The sequence below is a fragment of the Mercenaria mercenaria genome, chromosome 13 (assembly GCF_021730395.1).
Source record: "Mercenaria mercenaria strain notata chromosome 13, MADL_Memer_1, whole genome shotgun sequence".
NCBI classification, from domain to species: domain Eukaryota; kingdom Metazoa; phylum Mollusca; class Bivalvia; order Venerida; family Veneridae; genus Mercenaria; species Mercenaria mercenaria.
In genome coordinates, this window is record NC_069373.1 from 3,238,359 (window position 1) to 3,255,930 (window position 17,572).

General features: G+C 33.7%; 1 protein-coding gene across 1 annotated transcript in view; it reads left to right on the plus strand.

Moving 5' to 3' along the window:
- LOC123530133 (uncharacterized) overlaps window positions 1-17,572 on the plus strand; it is a 70,744-nt gene that overhangs the window by 17,091 nt on the left and 36,081 nt on the right. Inside the window, exons 3-5 of the mRNA XM_045310852.2 lie at window positions 7,595-7,779; window positions 9,217-9,447; window positions 12,411-12,699. Of these exons, the coding sequence (XP_045166787.2) occupies window positions 7,595-7,779; window positions 9,217-9,447; window positions 12,411-12,699 (705 nt within the window). The remainder of the gene's footprint in view (window positions 1-7,594; window positions 7,780-9,216; window positions 9,448-12,410; window positions 12,700-17,572) is intronic.

Consider the following 17,572-nt stretch of genomic DNA (forward strand, 5'->3'; position numbering starts at 1 on the left):
ACTAAGAGTCAACTTATCTTTTTGCTTGGCCTGTGAATGGTATATTTGAATAAACACTTGTTTGATTTTATGGCTTTGAATGGTAGCCCAGAATAAAAAAACTTCAGAATAGATTGTACGTCCTTTGAATGTTTCGTTAGATTAAAAGGCCCTTTGGTTTTATGGTCTTTGAATGGTATGTTAGTGATTTATTTTTATATATGACATGTGAATTATGGGTTATAGTAAACATTTCTTTGATTGAGTGCCGTTAGGATGGTAAGTCAGATGAAACGCATCTTTGATTATGTGGCCTGTAAACTGTAGGTATGAGTAAACACTTCATTGACTGCTTACCCTGTGAATGGTAACTCAGATTAAAACCTTTTTCATTGAACGAGTATGTCTTCTGAATGGTATGTCTGGGTAACCAAATATATTATTGTATAACCTTTTAATGCTCAGATTAAACATTTTTTTTATTGTATGGCCTGTGAAAGGAAAATTAGAGTAAACTCCTCTTTGACCTTTGAACTTTCTATGACCTTTAATTACAGGGCAAGATTCAATACTTCTTTGGAGTATGACCTTTGACTTGTAGGTTAGAATAATCTTTACTTTGCTAATATGATCCTTGACGAGAAGGCCAGATTCAAGACACATGTGAATTGTAGGTTAAAATAAATAAAATCTGAAAAGTAGATTTTCCGAAAGTACCGAGAACAAAGCAAACAGTGAAAATTGCAGACTCTTCTTTCACTGTATGATCTTTCACCAGAAGGCCAGATTCAAGAATTCTTTCTGGTATGACCTGAATTCTTTGTTTAATTGGCCTGTTAATGGTCTAAATAAACACACTTGAGTTTTCAGCCTAAGAATTGTAGGTTTTAGTAACCACCTCTTTGATTGGGTAGATCATAGTGAAAGCTTTTCAGATTATGTATGCTGTCGTTTCTTAGATTACGTATTCTTTGAACTGTGAGCGGCAGTTTAGAGATTACACGCCATTGCTTCAATGCTCTATGGATGGTAGGTCAGAATTGACACTGATTGGATTGTATGCCCTATGAATGGTAAGTCAGAACTGACACTGATTTGATTGTATGACCTATCAGTGATAGGTCAGAATTGACACTGACTGGATGGTATGTCCTCCGAATGGTAGGTCAGAATTGACACTGATTGGATGGTATGCCCTATGAATGGTAGGTCAGAATTGTCACTGATTGGATTGTATGCCCTATGAATGGTAGGTCAGAATTGACACTGATTGGATGGTAGGCCACAGCAAACACTGCTTTCTTGTGAATGGTAAGATAGAATACATATTATTGCATGTCTAGCAAATGGTAAATACTTACTTTATTATAAGACACGTGAATGGTAGGTCAGATCAAACACTTCTTTAATTGTATGGCCTGTGAATAAGCTATCAAATAATATGCTTCTTAGAATATGTGACAAGTAAATGTGAGGTCAGATAAAATATGTTTTGATTGTTTGAAATGTGAATTGTATGACAGGGTAAAAATATTTTGGCAGCGAATGGTTGGTTATAGTAAACAATAGATCAGAGCAAACACTTCTTTTATAGTATTTGCTGTGTATGTAGTGTAGTTTACAGGAACACGTCATTAATTGTTTGAAATGAGATTTTTTTGTAAGAGTAAATATTATTTGATTTTATGACTCTTGAATGGTAAACCACAGAAAAGAAGTCTCATACCATATTTCCTGTGAATAGTAGGATAAAGTGCATTCTTCTTTTATTGTTTTGCCAGTGAATTGTTCGTCAGAGTGAACTCTTCTTTGATTGTAAGACCTGTGAACGATTGATTAGAGTAAAATTTTTTACTCCACTTTATGTGCTGTTGTTGGTAGTTTTTAACTCTTCTCAATTTATATGACTCGTGAATGGTAGGTTAGAATTAACATGTTATTTCATGTGCATGTTATGTCAGATGAAACATGGCGGCGATGGTTTAATCTGGGAATGATAGCTCTGATTTAAATCTGACCCATGGTTGCTTAGTCACAGTAAACACCTCTTTGAATTTTGTGGCTTTTTAATTTCTCCTATAATTCAATTGCCTTTAATGGGTAGAGTCGATTAGTTTTCTCTAATTGAATGACTTGCCAACAGAACAAATCTTTGTTTTTATGCCTTGTGAATCGTAGGATAGAATAAACACCTCTTCATTGTTTACTTTGTGAAAGGTAGGCCAGATTAAAAACTTTCTTGATTGTATAGCCTATAGATGAAAGATTAGAGCTAGCACTTCTTTGAATAGGCCTTGTGAATGGTAGATCAAGTTAAACACTTCTTTGATTGTATGACCTGCGAGGTCAAATTAAGCACTTTTTCAGTTGTAAAGTTTATGAAAGGTAGGCCAGATTAAAATATTTTTGATATATAGCCTATATCTGTAAGGCAGGACTTAACACTTCCTTGAATAGAACTTGTGAATGGTAGGTCAGATTAAACACTTCTTTTATTGTATAGCCTGTGAGTAATAGGTCAAGTTTCTTGAATAGTAGGTCTCAGTTAACATTTCTCTGCTTTTATTGACAGTGAAAGGTATTTCATATTTCAGGGTAAACACTTCTTTCATTGTATGGCTTGTGAACTGTAGGGTAGAGTTAACACTTCTTTGATTGCTTTGATTGTATGACCTCTGAGATTTATTTTAGAGTAAACACTTCTTTTCTTGTATGGCCAGTGAAGTGAAGATCTGATAAAATACTTCATTGATTTATGGCCTTTGAATGGTAGGCCATACTATACACTTCTTTGATTGTTTGACCTGTGAATCGTTTGTCAGATTAAACACTTATATTGTAAATAGTAGGTCAGAGTTAACACTTCTTTTAATATATAACCTGTGAATAGTAGTCACAATTAATACTTCTTATGTTGAATTTCCAAACAACGGTAGGTTAGTGTGTACCAAGGTCGTTCACATAGTACATAGACTGATGCCTTAACTTTGAAATCAGCCGACAAAGACGTTTTATATTTATACATTTAAAATTCTCATATTTCTGACACATATATACCAAATCTAAAATACTTACCATATATCTATGATAATAATAAATGTAATATATGTAACATATGACTAATAAGAATATTTGATTTCTACAACCTTCAATTCATTTTCATCACAAAAACTGCATCTAACTGAAACATGAAGGTTGTTTTTTCTGGAAATTATAAAGCAATCTTTTTTTCGGTTTAGTATGCCTTATCTACTTAATAAAATTTCTGCAAATGAATGATTGAGATATATTTCAAGGCAGGTCGGATAAAACTTTTGTTTTCTACAGAAATTCAAAAAGTGTTGTCCGTGTTTTCCAAAATTTCTTGTACTATCTAATGTTTTGCTCCGATTTCTGACTGTTCTAAGAACCTCATTTTTATGTTGTACTAGACAAAACGTTGTTTATTTAAAAGACAAATTACCAATTTACGATAAACTTTAAGGAGATAGAGATTCACAGAGACTTACAAAGTCTGATGAGATCAAATAATTTGTAATAATGTTTTTTTGTTGTTTTTTTTTGTTTTTTTTTTATACTTACACTGATATTTCCTCAGAAAACCATTTTCTCTTTAGGCTCATCTCAACAGACTTATAAAATGCGATTCTGAGGTTATATAACCTCATGAAGAGAGATTAAACTGACCGGCAACAAGATTAATTAAACTATTTCAAATTACTTGTACCAGATGTTTGATTTTTTTTTAGAAATGAAAAAAAAAAAATAGAAGTGTTACCACATTGTAAATTTCCTGTAGATGTACTTTGTTTAAGCACATTTATAGTTGCTGAATAGCTGAATTTTTTCTAACAGTCAAAAAATTTGTTCAGTCGTTTACAATATTGTAGACAAAATGACAGGCGTTCATGCTTTTATTATAATATCATTATTTTTTTTTTTTCTTTTCTTTTTTAAATCACTAGTTAGACTTTATGACATTTTTATAGATAAAAAGTACATTTTCAAAAGAAGAAAATTGATGCATACAATCAATGTCAAGATTGTCATTAACAAATTGTGCCTTTAACAGTTAGTAACAAATTAAAAAAAAAAAATAAAAAATTACTTATAGTTTAAAATTCAAATAAATATGTCGTAACCATTTCTGTGCAGAAATATGATTAAATTATTTCATGAAAGTTAATAAATATACTGACCATCAGCTATTGTTTTAACTGTGTGATTTCATCATAAACTTTCTCATATTAAAGATCTGTTTCACATTTATTTGTAGTGGACCGATTTTTCTATAATTTTGCATAATTGTAGATTGATGAACCACAAGTTAAGACAGAAAAGAAAAACATGTTTGTCCGTTTTTTACTGTCACTGATTCTAAAGCATGCTTTTTTCATAACAATAAACTTTCAATATTATCTTGTTTATAATAATTTAACTATTTATCATGCTGAAGATTATTCATATCTATTCTAAAGATTCTATTTTAATAATTATATAATTCTAAAGATTATACAACTACGAAAGATTTATATGTAAAGTTGTTCACCTAGTAATTAAAAGTATCCACTGACAAGCACTTTGTTACACAGGCTGTGAAGGCCATTAAAGAGTCTATTATCTTTGGCACAGGAGTCAATCAAAATTTACGTTACATCATGAACAAATCTGCAATAATTTCTGATTTCAAGGTGATTACTAGCCTGGCATATTCTGCCGTATATAGCATTTGTCCAGTCGTTAGAGTCAGAAATAAGAAATATTGTATTTTTTTCTAGAAAGTACTTTAAAGAGGACTTTATGGTAGAGCTATTAAGGACTCTACCGACTGAAGCAAGTCTAAGTTTCACAGAAAGCTTTATAATTTCATTTGCAGTTATTCACGATTTTACAGTTTAAAGGACATAACGTTGACTGTGACGCTAGCGCGTTGCTATGGTTATTGAAACATCTAATTCTGTAATTTCTGATGTGACGTAAACACTTTTCCATTGTGTTGCTGGTGAAAGATAGGCCAGGTTCCACACTTCTTTAATTGAATGTCCTGTAAGTGGTTGATAAGAGTAAGCACTTTCTTGAAAGAATGACTTGTGAATAATTGGTCCAAATAAGCACTTCCATGAATGTATAGCTTGTAAAGGGTAGGTTCAAGTTAACACTTCTATGATATTATGGCATGTGAATGGCAGATCAACTTCTTCAAGTTTTCACGTATTTGATTTTGCAGCGTGTGAATGTTGTGAAAGATTAAACATTTCTTTTATTGTCATGCCTGAGAATAATAGTCAGAGTAAATATTCTTATACTGAACGACCTGTGAATGTTAGTTTAGTGTATACGCTTCTCTCTCTCTCTCTCTCTCTCTCCCCCTCTCTCTCTCTCTCTCTCACTTTTTTTTTTTTTTTGACCGGTAGCTTGTAGGTAAGAGAAAACGCTTCTTTGCTTGTTTGACCTTTGAATTGCAGGCCGAATAAGTCGTCTTTGATCATAGGGACTGTGAATTGTAGGTCAGACTAAACATTCTTTTATGATATGGCCTGTGTTTTACATGTCTAAGTAAACACTTCTATTTTCTCATGTCTTGTTAATGGTAGACTGGAGTAATATCTTCTTTCAAAGTAGTTTTATGGCCTGTGAATAGAAAGGTAACAGTTTACACTTCCTACCTTATGACCTGTGAGTTTGAGGATATGATTAAATACTTCTTCGGTTGAATGGACTGTCCGGTCCATAACCCTGGCATCCATAAAGGGATTTTAATACTACTTAGCACAAATGTACCTCATGAGTCATGCACAATTTCAGACCCCTAGCTCAAAGGTCAAGTTCACACTTGACAGTCAAATGTTTACATGGAGTGAACAGGGTCTCTTTCATGTCTGGTCCAGAACTCTATCACCAATCAAGGGATTACAGTATTACTTAGTATACATGTTCCCCCATAATCAGATGACGTGTCATGCAAAACACCGAGAACTCTGGATTAGAGATCAAGGTGACACTTTGTAATCAAAGGTCAATAGGGTTTTTCCTGTCCGGTCCATAACTTTGTCATGCAAAACAGGATTTGAATATTGTTGTCATAAATATCCCCCTAAATGAAACAGCGTGTCATGCGCAAAACCCAGAGTCTTAGGTGAAAGGTCAAAGTGACACTTGGAGGGCAAAGGCCAAAGGGCTTTTTACCAGTCAGTCTGTAACTCAACAATCATTGAAGGTATTTTAATTTAACTTGGCACATATGTACTCTATAATAAAATGTGTCATGAGTTATCAGTCAGTCAGTCTTTAAGTTCTGCTCTTTCAGACACAATGAAGCATAGAAATGCAACGTAGAGTATAAACCGCGAACTTGGCCCTTTTCATGTTCTTAAATATTTTTGTTGCCAAATAGGGATAATGTTTACTTGTCTGCAATTCCCGGAGAGATTTGTCCAAACAGAATGAATACTGTTGCCAGTTAATGACTACAGTGGCCAAAGAGACCGAAAATTGAGTGTAGATGGAGTGTCATGCACAAATAGATAGGGTTTATTTTTTGTATGGTCAATAACTGTCATCAATGAAGGAGTTTTAATATTACTTGACAGAAATGTTTTCTGTAATGAGGCAATATGTCTTTCGCAATCACTTATTCCTAACTTAAAGGTCAAGGTCACTGTCGGAGGTCAAAGATCAATAGGATTTTTTGTATTTTCTGTTCCATAACTCGGTCATCAACTAAGGGGTTTTAATATTACTTGCTATAAATTTCCCGATTATGAGACAATATGTCAAGTGCAATACCTAGACCCCTTGTGCAAAGGCCAAGGTCACTCACTGTGATCTTTTCCCTTCTAGTCTGTAAAATTTTCTTATATAAACTCATGTGTCATATGGACCCAATAAAAATTGTTGATGTATTTTCAGCAGAATAACTTCACTTAATATAGTGATTATTTCTTACATTCTGTCACATATTTTCCCACCAAATCAAAACGAAATGTTACCAAAACTGAAAATGAATATATTTTGATATTTATAGATGTTACAAAAGAATCAGCAACTATTCGTTTTTGTATATATAAATTTTAATCCAAGTGTTGTGTTATAACATATTGTATATATCATTATTATTATATACACCATAGACAGAAATCATTCATTATGTTATACAGCAGTAGAGAAAAAAAGGTGCCTTATAGTAGGGGATTTAGAATTGCATGGCAATACTTCATTCACTTGTTTCTTGTGCTGTGAATGGTAGATCTGAGTAATCGTTTCCTTGGGTGTTTAGAATAAAATAACTTTTCTCATTTTATGGCCTTTTTTGATTGCACAGATTGAAAACTTTTAATTATATTGCCCGCGACCGTTATGTCAGATTGAACATGTCTGCAGTTGTATGACATGTGCATGGACGGTTAGAGAAAAAATATCTTTGATTGTATGACCTACGAATTGTAATTAAGAGTAATTATTTTCTTTGTTGCATTGCTTGTGGTAGGTCAAACGTTTGTTTTATGATTTAATGGCCTGCAAGTTGTAGTTAAATATCAACTAAAATACCTTAGACAAAGACAGACAGATAAGCAGACAGGCAGCTATGCAGATGCTTTCTTTGTTATATGTTTAGGTGTTGTTGTTGAAATACTTGGAGCAGAAAAAACAACCTTTGCAATTGGAGCAGAACCCATTGTCAATATCGGAACAGACTTAACCGTTCTAACAGAGGCCCAAGGACAGATAATTGAGGTCACCAGTTCAAATTACTACTACTTCATGGAAAAATTCATTGGTCCTGAATACACGGACCCGTCGGTAAGGATATAATGTGGATTAGGGATGAAAGGAGGGGATAATCAAACGTTATTCAGTTCTTAAATATCTTATTAGATTGTTAGATTATAATGCTAAGAAAGAGTTGGAATCAGATTTCCGTTCAAGAGAGTATTTAGCAAAAATCTGAGATATTTTTTTCTAGTTCTAACTAACATTAATGTTTCTATGAAGTTTTTAGAAATGTGGTATCCAAACGAATAAATAAATGAGAAAATGGGATTAAACTACATATGTCCTGAAGGCATTTTGACCTACCTTGATCTGATTAATCATACCACAATATTTTGCATTATAAACCATTTAAGGTAGTTCTGCACGTTTGATAAACCGGAAGTGATGGCGTGACGCCATTTTTCCGGAAAACGTAGAATAAAGACTGGATTCGGCGTACGGAACAGAAAATCATTTTATGAATTAATTGCAACCTGTGAGTAAATTTATTACAATGGTACTGTTGCTATATTGTAAAGTCAAAATATGATATTAAAACATATCACATGTTAAATAATTCAAAATAACGTCCTAAAATTAGCGTGAAATGTCCGGTTTACTTTAATCATGGTCAAATATCTCAAAAATAAGCACACAGACCTATATGTTTTATTTTATCAAATTATAGGCCATGTCTTTATTTACAACTGTGAGAAGTTTCATCAAAATCTACATTGTAGAAAAATTTCTATTCGCGAAAATGTTAAGAAAGTTAGGATTTTCCCATAGACTCATTATTTTCAAATCAGTCTAGCAAAAAATCAAGCACACGACCCTATCTTTTTTATTTGTTTAATTTTCTAGGTATATTCTGAAGATTTGAAAAATCAGTGTTTAATCAAATTCTACATTATAGAAATAATTTCGATCCAAACGTGCAGAACTACCTTAAAGTCTAAGGCGAAGTCAAACTACCCAGTGAAATGGTTAGAGTATAATACGTATCTAACCCGACGCACTCGGTAAGGGGAGATACTGTTTTTGTCTTGCTTGTCAGTTCGTGCTAGACACAGTTGTACATGTGATGCCGTACCTGTATGCCTCATTTTGAAAAACAGTCGTGTGGCCGAAACCTGTAGTCTCATGCCCTTCAAAAACAACATTTTTTGTTTTTTATTATACAATTTTATTTATAGTAAACTTTTTTATTAAAACTAATAAAAAAGAAATGAGATATATGGAATCAGATTACAACATGACAGTGATATTATAGACATTACGAAATTTCATACATGTTATTATTTATTATTTCTTAATATTAATATTCTTGTTGTTTCACTTTTTTATTGTTAATTCATATTTTTTGTGCAGCAACAGGCTTCTAACCACCGTACCTCGTCCTTAGTTGTGTTTAAATGCATCACAAAAGTACTTTTCAAAAACTGTTATCAAAACTTTAAAATGCGCACGAAATTCTAATTTCAGCTTCCAATAAGATATGAAACAGGACTTGTTTTGAATTTTGGAAACATTACAGGCGTAGACAATTCATCAGATAGTCAGATAGAGATTGACATAGAATATTTCTACGTTTCCATTGCTGGCTATGATGATCGGACCGAGAACTTTTCAAGTATAGTGGTGGAGTACTCTGTTGGCGAAGGGAACTTTCTAATCATCGGCCAAATAAAGTACTCTTTGAGAACCGAAACTGTGGTAAGTAAATGTTTAAATATTTCTGAAAATGATTGATATTTACTATTTGCTTCTATATGAATTATGTCCAATTTATTAAAAAGCAATATGTACCATCTGGGTTTGTAAAAGGCTTATAATCTTAAAGCTAAATAGTGAAGACCCGTTATAACTTATTCATTTGTTGTAAGTTGTTAGTGTCTTCATATCATTGAACTCTGCCATGTTACATATACTTGCTAGACCTTTTACGCATTCGATAGAAGCACTAAATTTTAGTATCCTAACTTACAATGGAAATATTTTCAAAAAATAATTCAGGAATATATTAGAATACATAGATTCTCTTCAAATATAAAGGCGATATAATGCTACAGAATGGATTAACTTCAAAGAGAAAAGTCACGGTCTAAGACTTTAACGTCTTTAAACCGTAACCTTGTAGAATGCTTGTAATTATAAGGATTTGTTCATGATTAACATAAAGCGGAAACGAAACCAACAAATACAGAAACACATAGGACCACTGCTTTGGAACGAACAGTGGGAAAAGCAAGACCTGGTTTATGGTGCGCACCTAAATCTCTCCAAAGTAAAAAGACCCTGTAAATAAAGAAAAATATCCCCTGGTGAAAATCTTACATAAGCAATTGTTACAACAGGCATGACTTGTAAAATACAAAAATGCTGGAAAATTATGCAAGTTTAGCTTTTTAATACTCTAAAATGCGGTTCGCTTGGTTCTTGGTGTGAGATGAAATAGAAGCCACATTGTTCCTTTCCGACTTTGAAACATTTTTCTGCTTTTGCACCTTTCTTTGCCATTAAACACTTTGTGTCAGCCAGACCAGAGTTATGGTCTTTGTCATAGTGAATAAAACATATAAAATGCTTAAAAGTTTTTGTTGCATTTAAACATATTTCAGCTTGAGTCATGAGACCATGTACAGTGACTGAACGTGAGCACCTGTGTCCTGTGGACACACATATTTATTTTTCTAAAATGATTAGCCACAACTGTGATAGTAGAAACGGCTTTAAACAATTTCTGCCAATGAACCAAATCCATGAACTCTCTAAACTGTGTCAATTGGTTAAGGACTCACGTGAGCGACGTCATAGTTCGTTTGTGTCTGTTAATGATTGGCAGCACAAATATCGGCTTTGATTTTCGCTTGTTAAGTGATATATGCATAAGTGTTGCCGATAATAAAAGAAAATATGAATCATTTTATTTCTGTGGCTCTTGAACTAAAATTTAGAATTTATTTTCATGCCGAATGCGATATGATTAAAGTTTTTAACATGAACATTGACGAAATATTAGATGATAAACAAAACGCTCACAAGCAGAAAAATCTATCAGGTAGAAAAAATGCGTGACCGTAATTATGTAAGTAATACATCTTCCTTATTTCACGAAATGTAGGATACCAGTGATACAAATATATGAGTGTTTGTCTAGACTTTTCGGCTGTCCAAGTAATCTGTTTCAAAAATGTCCATGGGAACGGCTAGAGGTCATATGTTGATTATTTTTTCCTGTATGTATAAACTGATCACTCTGGCAAACCCGTCCCGTTTAACTATAAATCTTTGATCTGTCACTACATATCATTCATATACTGTGAAATCATTAATATTCGTGGGGGTCTAATTTTCGTGGATTTCGTAGTTGAGTCAATCCACGAAATTTAATCCCAACGAACAAGGAAAATTTCCATTCATTTCATGTTCAAAAGTTGAAATCCACGAATTCATATCCCCACGAAATTGCCGTTTTGACCAAAACCACGAAATTTCATGCCCACGAATTTTAATGATTTCACAGTATCAAGGGCTTTGGTAGATTTTTTCAGGTTATATTTCTCTGACTGTTGTTTACAAAACAGATGAAGCAGAGAATGACTAAATTTACAGATAAAATCTTTCAGATGACACATTTTAGCACATTCTCAAGAAATGAAGCAAACCCACCGAACGTTTGAGATAATTATAGTATACATAATAACTAGTTACCCACTCTCCCTCAAATGTATGAAAATCACTTACATGTATATAGTGTGCCGTAAATAGCACACTAATGAATGATTATTGTGCCATCAAAAACTGTCTGTGTACAGCTCATGTAAACACATCTATTGATCAATCAGTCCGCTGACATGATAAGATTTACAATGCACATTTAAATATAAGTTGTAAAAATAATATACAATAACAGTGGGGTTTCCAAAACAATCTATGGCTTTAGACCTAAAAGGGGAAATCCAAATTGTTTGATTTGCCTGAGAACATGCACAGTACCTATTCGCACGAACTGAAGCAAGTGTCTTTATGAATATAGCACCTGATGAAAAGTAAATATAGTTAGTCTGACAAAACAATCGGTCCATAACAGCTCCCCGAGATGTAAATTTAAAGCAACATTGGGGTAATTGTGGTTGAAACATATATATAAACGCCAACTTCCGTAAAATTATTCACTATGCATATAACGTAACATTTTCTTTAAATACAAGGGGAAGTATGACATTTTTAAAGGAAAATATAACAAATAGGGGAAATATAGCTATTTTGGGTATTCGACTTTAAAAAGTAGTAATATGATATAGAAGATTCAGGCTTGGTTAATCCTTTACAAATAAACATGTTTGTACTCATCTGCCAAACCGAAAGGTTAGGCTAAATCATTAATACCTCAGACCTTCTGGAACTATTGAGACCTAACATGAATCCGGAACTTGCATAATTTAAACTGCAGTCAGCGATGTAATCGTTGGCTGGACTATCATTGATAAATCTTACATAATCTAAATTGTCAGTTTGACCTGTAACAATTAAGTCAGCGTTGTAACCAGGGCTTGACATCTACTTTATCATTAATGATTTTTAGTGTAGCGCAGAAATGTAGATGTAGTTTGGAATAATATAAGCATCGCCTAATTTCAAAAAGTTTGTCTTAAAATGTTTTAATATATTTTTAGCATATTACTGAACTTGAGTCGTTTACTGTTGAAACTACTGAAGATCCAGTGAGGGGACTGCCTTCTGTTGACCTTCTCATGAATGTTCCGTTTCCCGTTTCACAATTACAAGTAGAAGTGGCGGTGAAGAACAGCTCCAATAAGGACGTTGTAGTCTCTGAAATGAGAATGAAGACTATTGGAAATTCTTTCCTATCCGTAGATGCAGAGAAAATCCAAAGTTTTGCCTACAGTGAATGCCCTTTGGGAACATCGTTGGTGTTAGACTGTGGTAGAATTATCAACAAAGGTTTGTAAATTTGTTTCATTTGTATTTGTTTTAAGAGCTGTTGTCATTGTTTATGATGATGACAATTATATTCCTCATCATCATCATCATCATCAAGACAAGAAGGAAACCGCTGATGTTGTTGATAATGATGATGATGATAGTGTTTTTATTACGCTGTTGTTGTTGTTGTTGTTGTTGTTGATGATTCGAAATAAAGACGATATTAGACATTCGAAACAAGAACGACATTGGACATTCAAACCCAGAACGACATTGGACATTCAAAATAGGAACGACATTTGAAATTCAAACCCAGAAGACATTGGACATTCAAACCCAGGTCAACATTGGAAATTTGGATTCTATACGACATTGGACATTGGAAGTAAGAACGAAATTGGACATTCAAACCAAGACGACATTGGAAATTCAAACCAAGCACGACAATGGACATTCAAGGGCTAATGTCGTTCTTGTTTGGAATGTTGTACTTTCTTTATTCGAAGTTATATGGTCTTCCTGGATTCAAGTGTCCACTGTCGTTCTTCTTTCCATTGTTCTAAGTCGTATTTGTTTTGAATGTCCGTTGTCGTTCTTGTTTCGAATGTCCAATGTCGTTCTGCATTTGAATGTCTAATCTCGTTCTTATTTTGAACGTTTTGAATGTCCAATGGCGTTCCTTATTCGAATGTCCAGTGTCGTTCTGAGTTTGAATGTACAATGTCGTTCTGGGTTTGAATGCGTAATGTCGTTCTTGTTTCGAATGTCCAATGTCGTTCTGTGTTTGAACGTCAAATGTCGTTCTGGATTTGAACGTCCAATGTCGTTCTTGTTTCGAATGCCCAAGGTCGTTCTGTGTTTGAATGTCCAATGTCGTTCTGGATTCGAATGTTCAATGTCGTTCTGGATGTTGTATCTGTTTCAAATGTTCAATGCTGTCTGGGTTTGAATGTCCAATGTCGTTCTGGTTTCAAATGTCCAATGTCGTTATATATAGCAAAATATGATAATACAAACAGGTGATTTGGTTATAGTTAAATATTTTTACCTATTCAACACAGTCCTGAATTTTCTATTATTTGCAATTGAATGGCATAAATTTTATACTAAGCACGTCATATTAGACATTTGCGAATTAAGACGAAGTGGAGTGTGAACACCTAAGACGATAGATTTTTCACGGGGGCCGTCTCAACATTATTATATTGTGTGCGGTAGGAAAAAAGCGTGAATGGTGATATGCCTGGCTTATTATGCCACCACTATGCGGTAGAAGATGTAGATTTGGCTTCGTCTGTCCCCCCGTCCGTCTGTCCGTCAGAGAAAATTTGAAATACACATGTCACAAAAAGTATTGAAAGACCGTCGCAAAAAGGATTGAACGACCGTCATGAAATTGAGTTGGAATGATACTCAACATTAGGAGTTGCGCACCTAGTTGAGTGCACAAAGTGCTCAAAGTGAGCTATTGTGGTAGGACAGTGTCGTCCGACGTCGTCCGTCGTTCACAATTTAACTGTAAACCTAGAGACTAAATTGCTTACCTGATTTATATGAAACATAGTCATAATATTTGCATGCATCAATTTTAGGTTAAGTTTAAAACTTGGACATCTAACGTTAAAGGGTAGGATAGTAAATTAAATCATAGAAAAACAATCTTTACACTCTAGATGCCATATTTTCTACATGAAATTGAGGCAGACCATTTCTCTTTAATATAAATGTAGAAATAGTGTTATCTAGGATATGATATATAATAGAAATATACTTAACACTTTTCAAACCTATTATCTATGTCGTCCGTCATTTTGTTAAGACAAAGAGTCTGACCAAGTCGCAATACAATTGTGCCATAATTGTTATCACTTGAGTGTTCAAAGCGAAGCTGTTTACGTCGGACGACGACGGACGGACGATGCACAGACCTATTTAATATCGATAACATGTATTTTGTGTTTTGAAATTAATGTTTATACATTCATGTTAGGTTTGGTTATCCTAGCTGAAACCCTTTTTTTTTAATTATAAGCATCTTTTTCAAACAAATCAAGGGGAAAACTCTTTTTATACAGGATCAAGGGGCGTAATTCTACGAATGAGCAAAGGTCATGTGCCTCTTCATAATTATTTGAGGTCTAAACGCTTTTTGAATCATAAGCATTTTCAATTTCGGACCGATGGACGGACGGACGGACGCATAGACGCACGGACGGACGAACATCCGGACGGACAACGCCAAAACAGTATCCCTTCGCCTTCGGCAGGGGATAATAAGATATACCTTATCGTTATTATGGAAATGAATTATCGTCTGCACATAATATAATTTACATGTTGAGATGTCCCCCTTAAAATATCGATCGTCCTAGGTGTCCACAGTCCACTTCGTCTTAATTCGCAAATGTCTATTATACTGAACACAAGTGCAGGGTTACCGAAGACGAAAACAAAAGATCATATATGTACATTTAAACAAACCTTTTTTATGACTGAAACTAATCAAATCTCTGAAAGTGTTAAAAGCAAGGGGCTCATTGCAGATCATGGATTTCAGTTGGGCAACAACCAGTTTTGTCAGTATAATCAAAGAGCTATAAAAATAATTCTAATAATGAATAATATCGGAGTGTACAAACAAGATAGTATATATACTGCTGGTGGACAACAGAGTGGACAACAGAGTGGATGTGAAAGTAGCAAACAGCTATCTTGCATATTATATTGATTGTGCTATATATGGTTGGAGGAAATTGAAAACTGCAGTTGTTGTGAGGTTCTGTATTGTCGCATGAATTACCAGATTGTTTTCTAGTTCCAGAGAAGCATTACATATCTTGATATCAACCTATGAAAAAGTCAATAATTGTTTTATTACATGAATAGATGTATAGTCAGTCTTGTTATTACAATTGTATTCTCATTATTGGACGATTGAAATTTGAAATATTGCCGCCTATTTTTAGACCAAATTAGGTTGATATTGGCTTTCCAAGCACCTACTTCGATCTATTTTTATATCGTACTATTTATAACCCAAGATAAGTTGATATGATATGTAGTCATTACTTTTCGAACCGTTTTCAGCCAATCAGAGAAACAATAGAATACAGTCATGTAATAATAAAATTATAATGAAGGGAGATAATTAAAAATGTGGTTCGACAGAGTTATAGTTCTTTATCAAATATCAACTTTCACATTGCACATTTCATTACCTCTCATGAACAGACTCAGTCAAACCGAGTCTGCTATCATTCTGCTTTGTTGCATTTTGTGCTTCCAAAGGATCTTTTCATTCTATTGTAATGTCACTTCAAATCCGTTTTCCAGCGAATATCGCAAATGCTTGCCGTTGCTTTATATTTGTTAGCCAAGAACTATTTTTTATGAGTATTTGGCGGGTCAAATCTAAAGGTTTTCATCGAGTGCCTAAAGCAAGGGGCTCTTACACAAGGACGAATCATGAACAACAAAAAAACACATTCCATAAACTCCCAAACGTAACCTACAGCTTGATGACGTGTACACTACAGACAAAAAATATCAGAAAGTAAATTTAAGGCAGATGATGTTATGAAATATAGTCCTAAACTCGTAAAATATAAGCTTTTATCATAACTATTGTAAATTAGATGCCTATATTTTATAATTGTGTCAATGTGACATTAAACTCAACGGATACAAAACAACAAAAATCTTATAAGTGAAGAACTGTTCTATTACTGTAACGGTTTAGAACAGAGAAAATTGTTGGTTTGCAAGAGTACATAGTTTCACTTTGAAATAAAAACACCCAAACGGGATCAGTAGTACCCGAGTCACTAGAAATGAAATTAACTATAAAGGGAGCTTAAGCTTAAACAAGAACATGTGTCAAAGTGTCTATGTTAATTGTAGTTGCGACCATAATTCCTTCAATAAATCCAAATATTGGCAGTTTCTTCTATGTCTAATAGGGAATATTTGCCTTTAGTAAATGCCGTAGACCAGCACATCACACCATCAGCTATGCATAATCTTCTGTCTGCTAATATCCCTGCCAGCATGCTATATCGGCCCGATATCAAACCGACGTCGTTGTCTATAACGGCCCGATATCGGCTTCAATATCGGCTGCAAATAGGAATGATGTCGGCCCGACGTCGGCAGACGATATCGGGCCAACATCATAATGACATCGGTCCGACATTGGCAAACGATATTTGTCCAACATCAAAATGATATCAGCCCGATATTGGCAGATCATATCATTGTCACGAAATAGTGACATGCAGTGCTTCCTCAAAGTTTTATTCAATTATACACTTTATAAATTCTCAGAGTAATTTACTTGAGAACAGATGTGCCTCGCATCATGTGCATGATGGTTATTTGATTTTATTGATATACTATATTCCACAACTATATACTACATGTTTTATACAGTTAGGTAAGTTTTCTGTATATTCTTAACACTATTAAAATTGTTCAATTAGAATTTTAAACATATTTATATTTTCATTTTTTTGTAAATATAAATATTTCTACGGTGGCATTCTACATAAAAAAATGCATCTTAATTATAACCTCCCTTTATTACATATAAAATTTTGATAAATACCGTCTACAAATTTTGTTTGGAACCTAGTTTGATTAATTCTGGCATACATCATATTTGCTTAATAAATAAGCACACATAAACAATTAGATTACTTTTTCACGTTTATCAATAATATCTTGAAAAATATAGCTATATTAGAGACTCCAATATCGGCCCGATGTCAATCCGACTTACGAAATAGTTATACTGATCGATGTCGATCTACCGATTTCAATATTTTGCGGCAGTTCAACGGTCCGATCTCGGTGATATATGATAATTTTATGTCGATTCGCCATAAAACCTAAC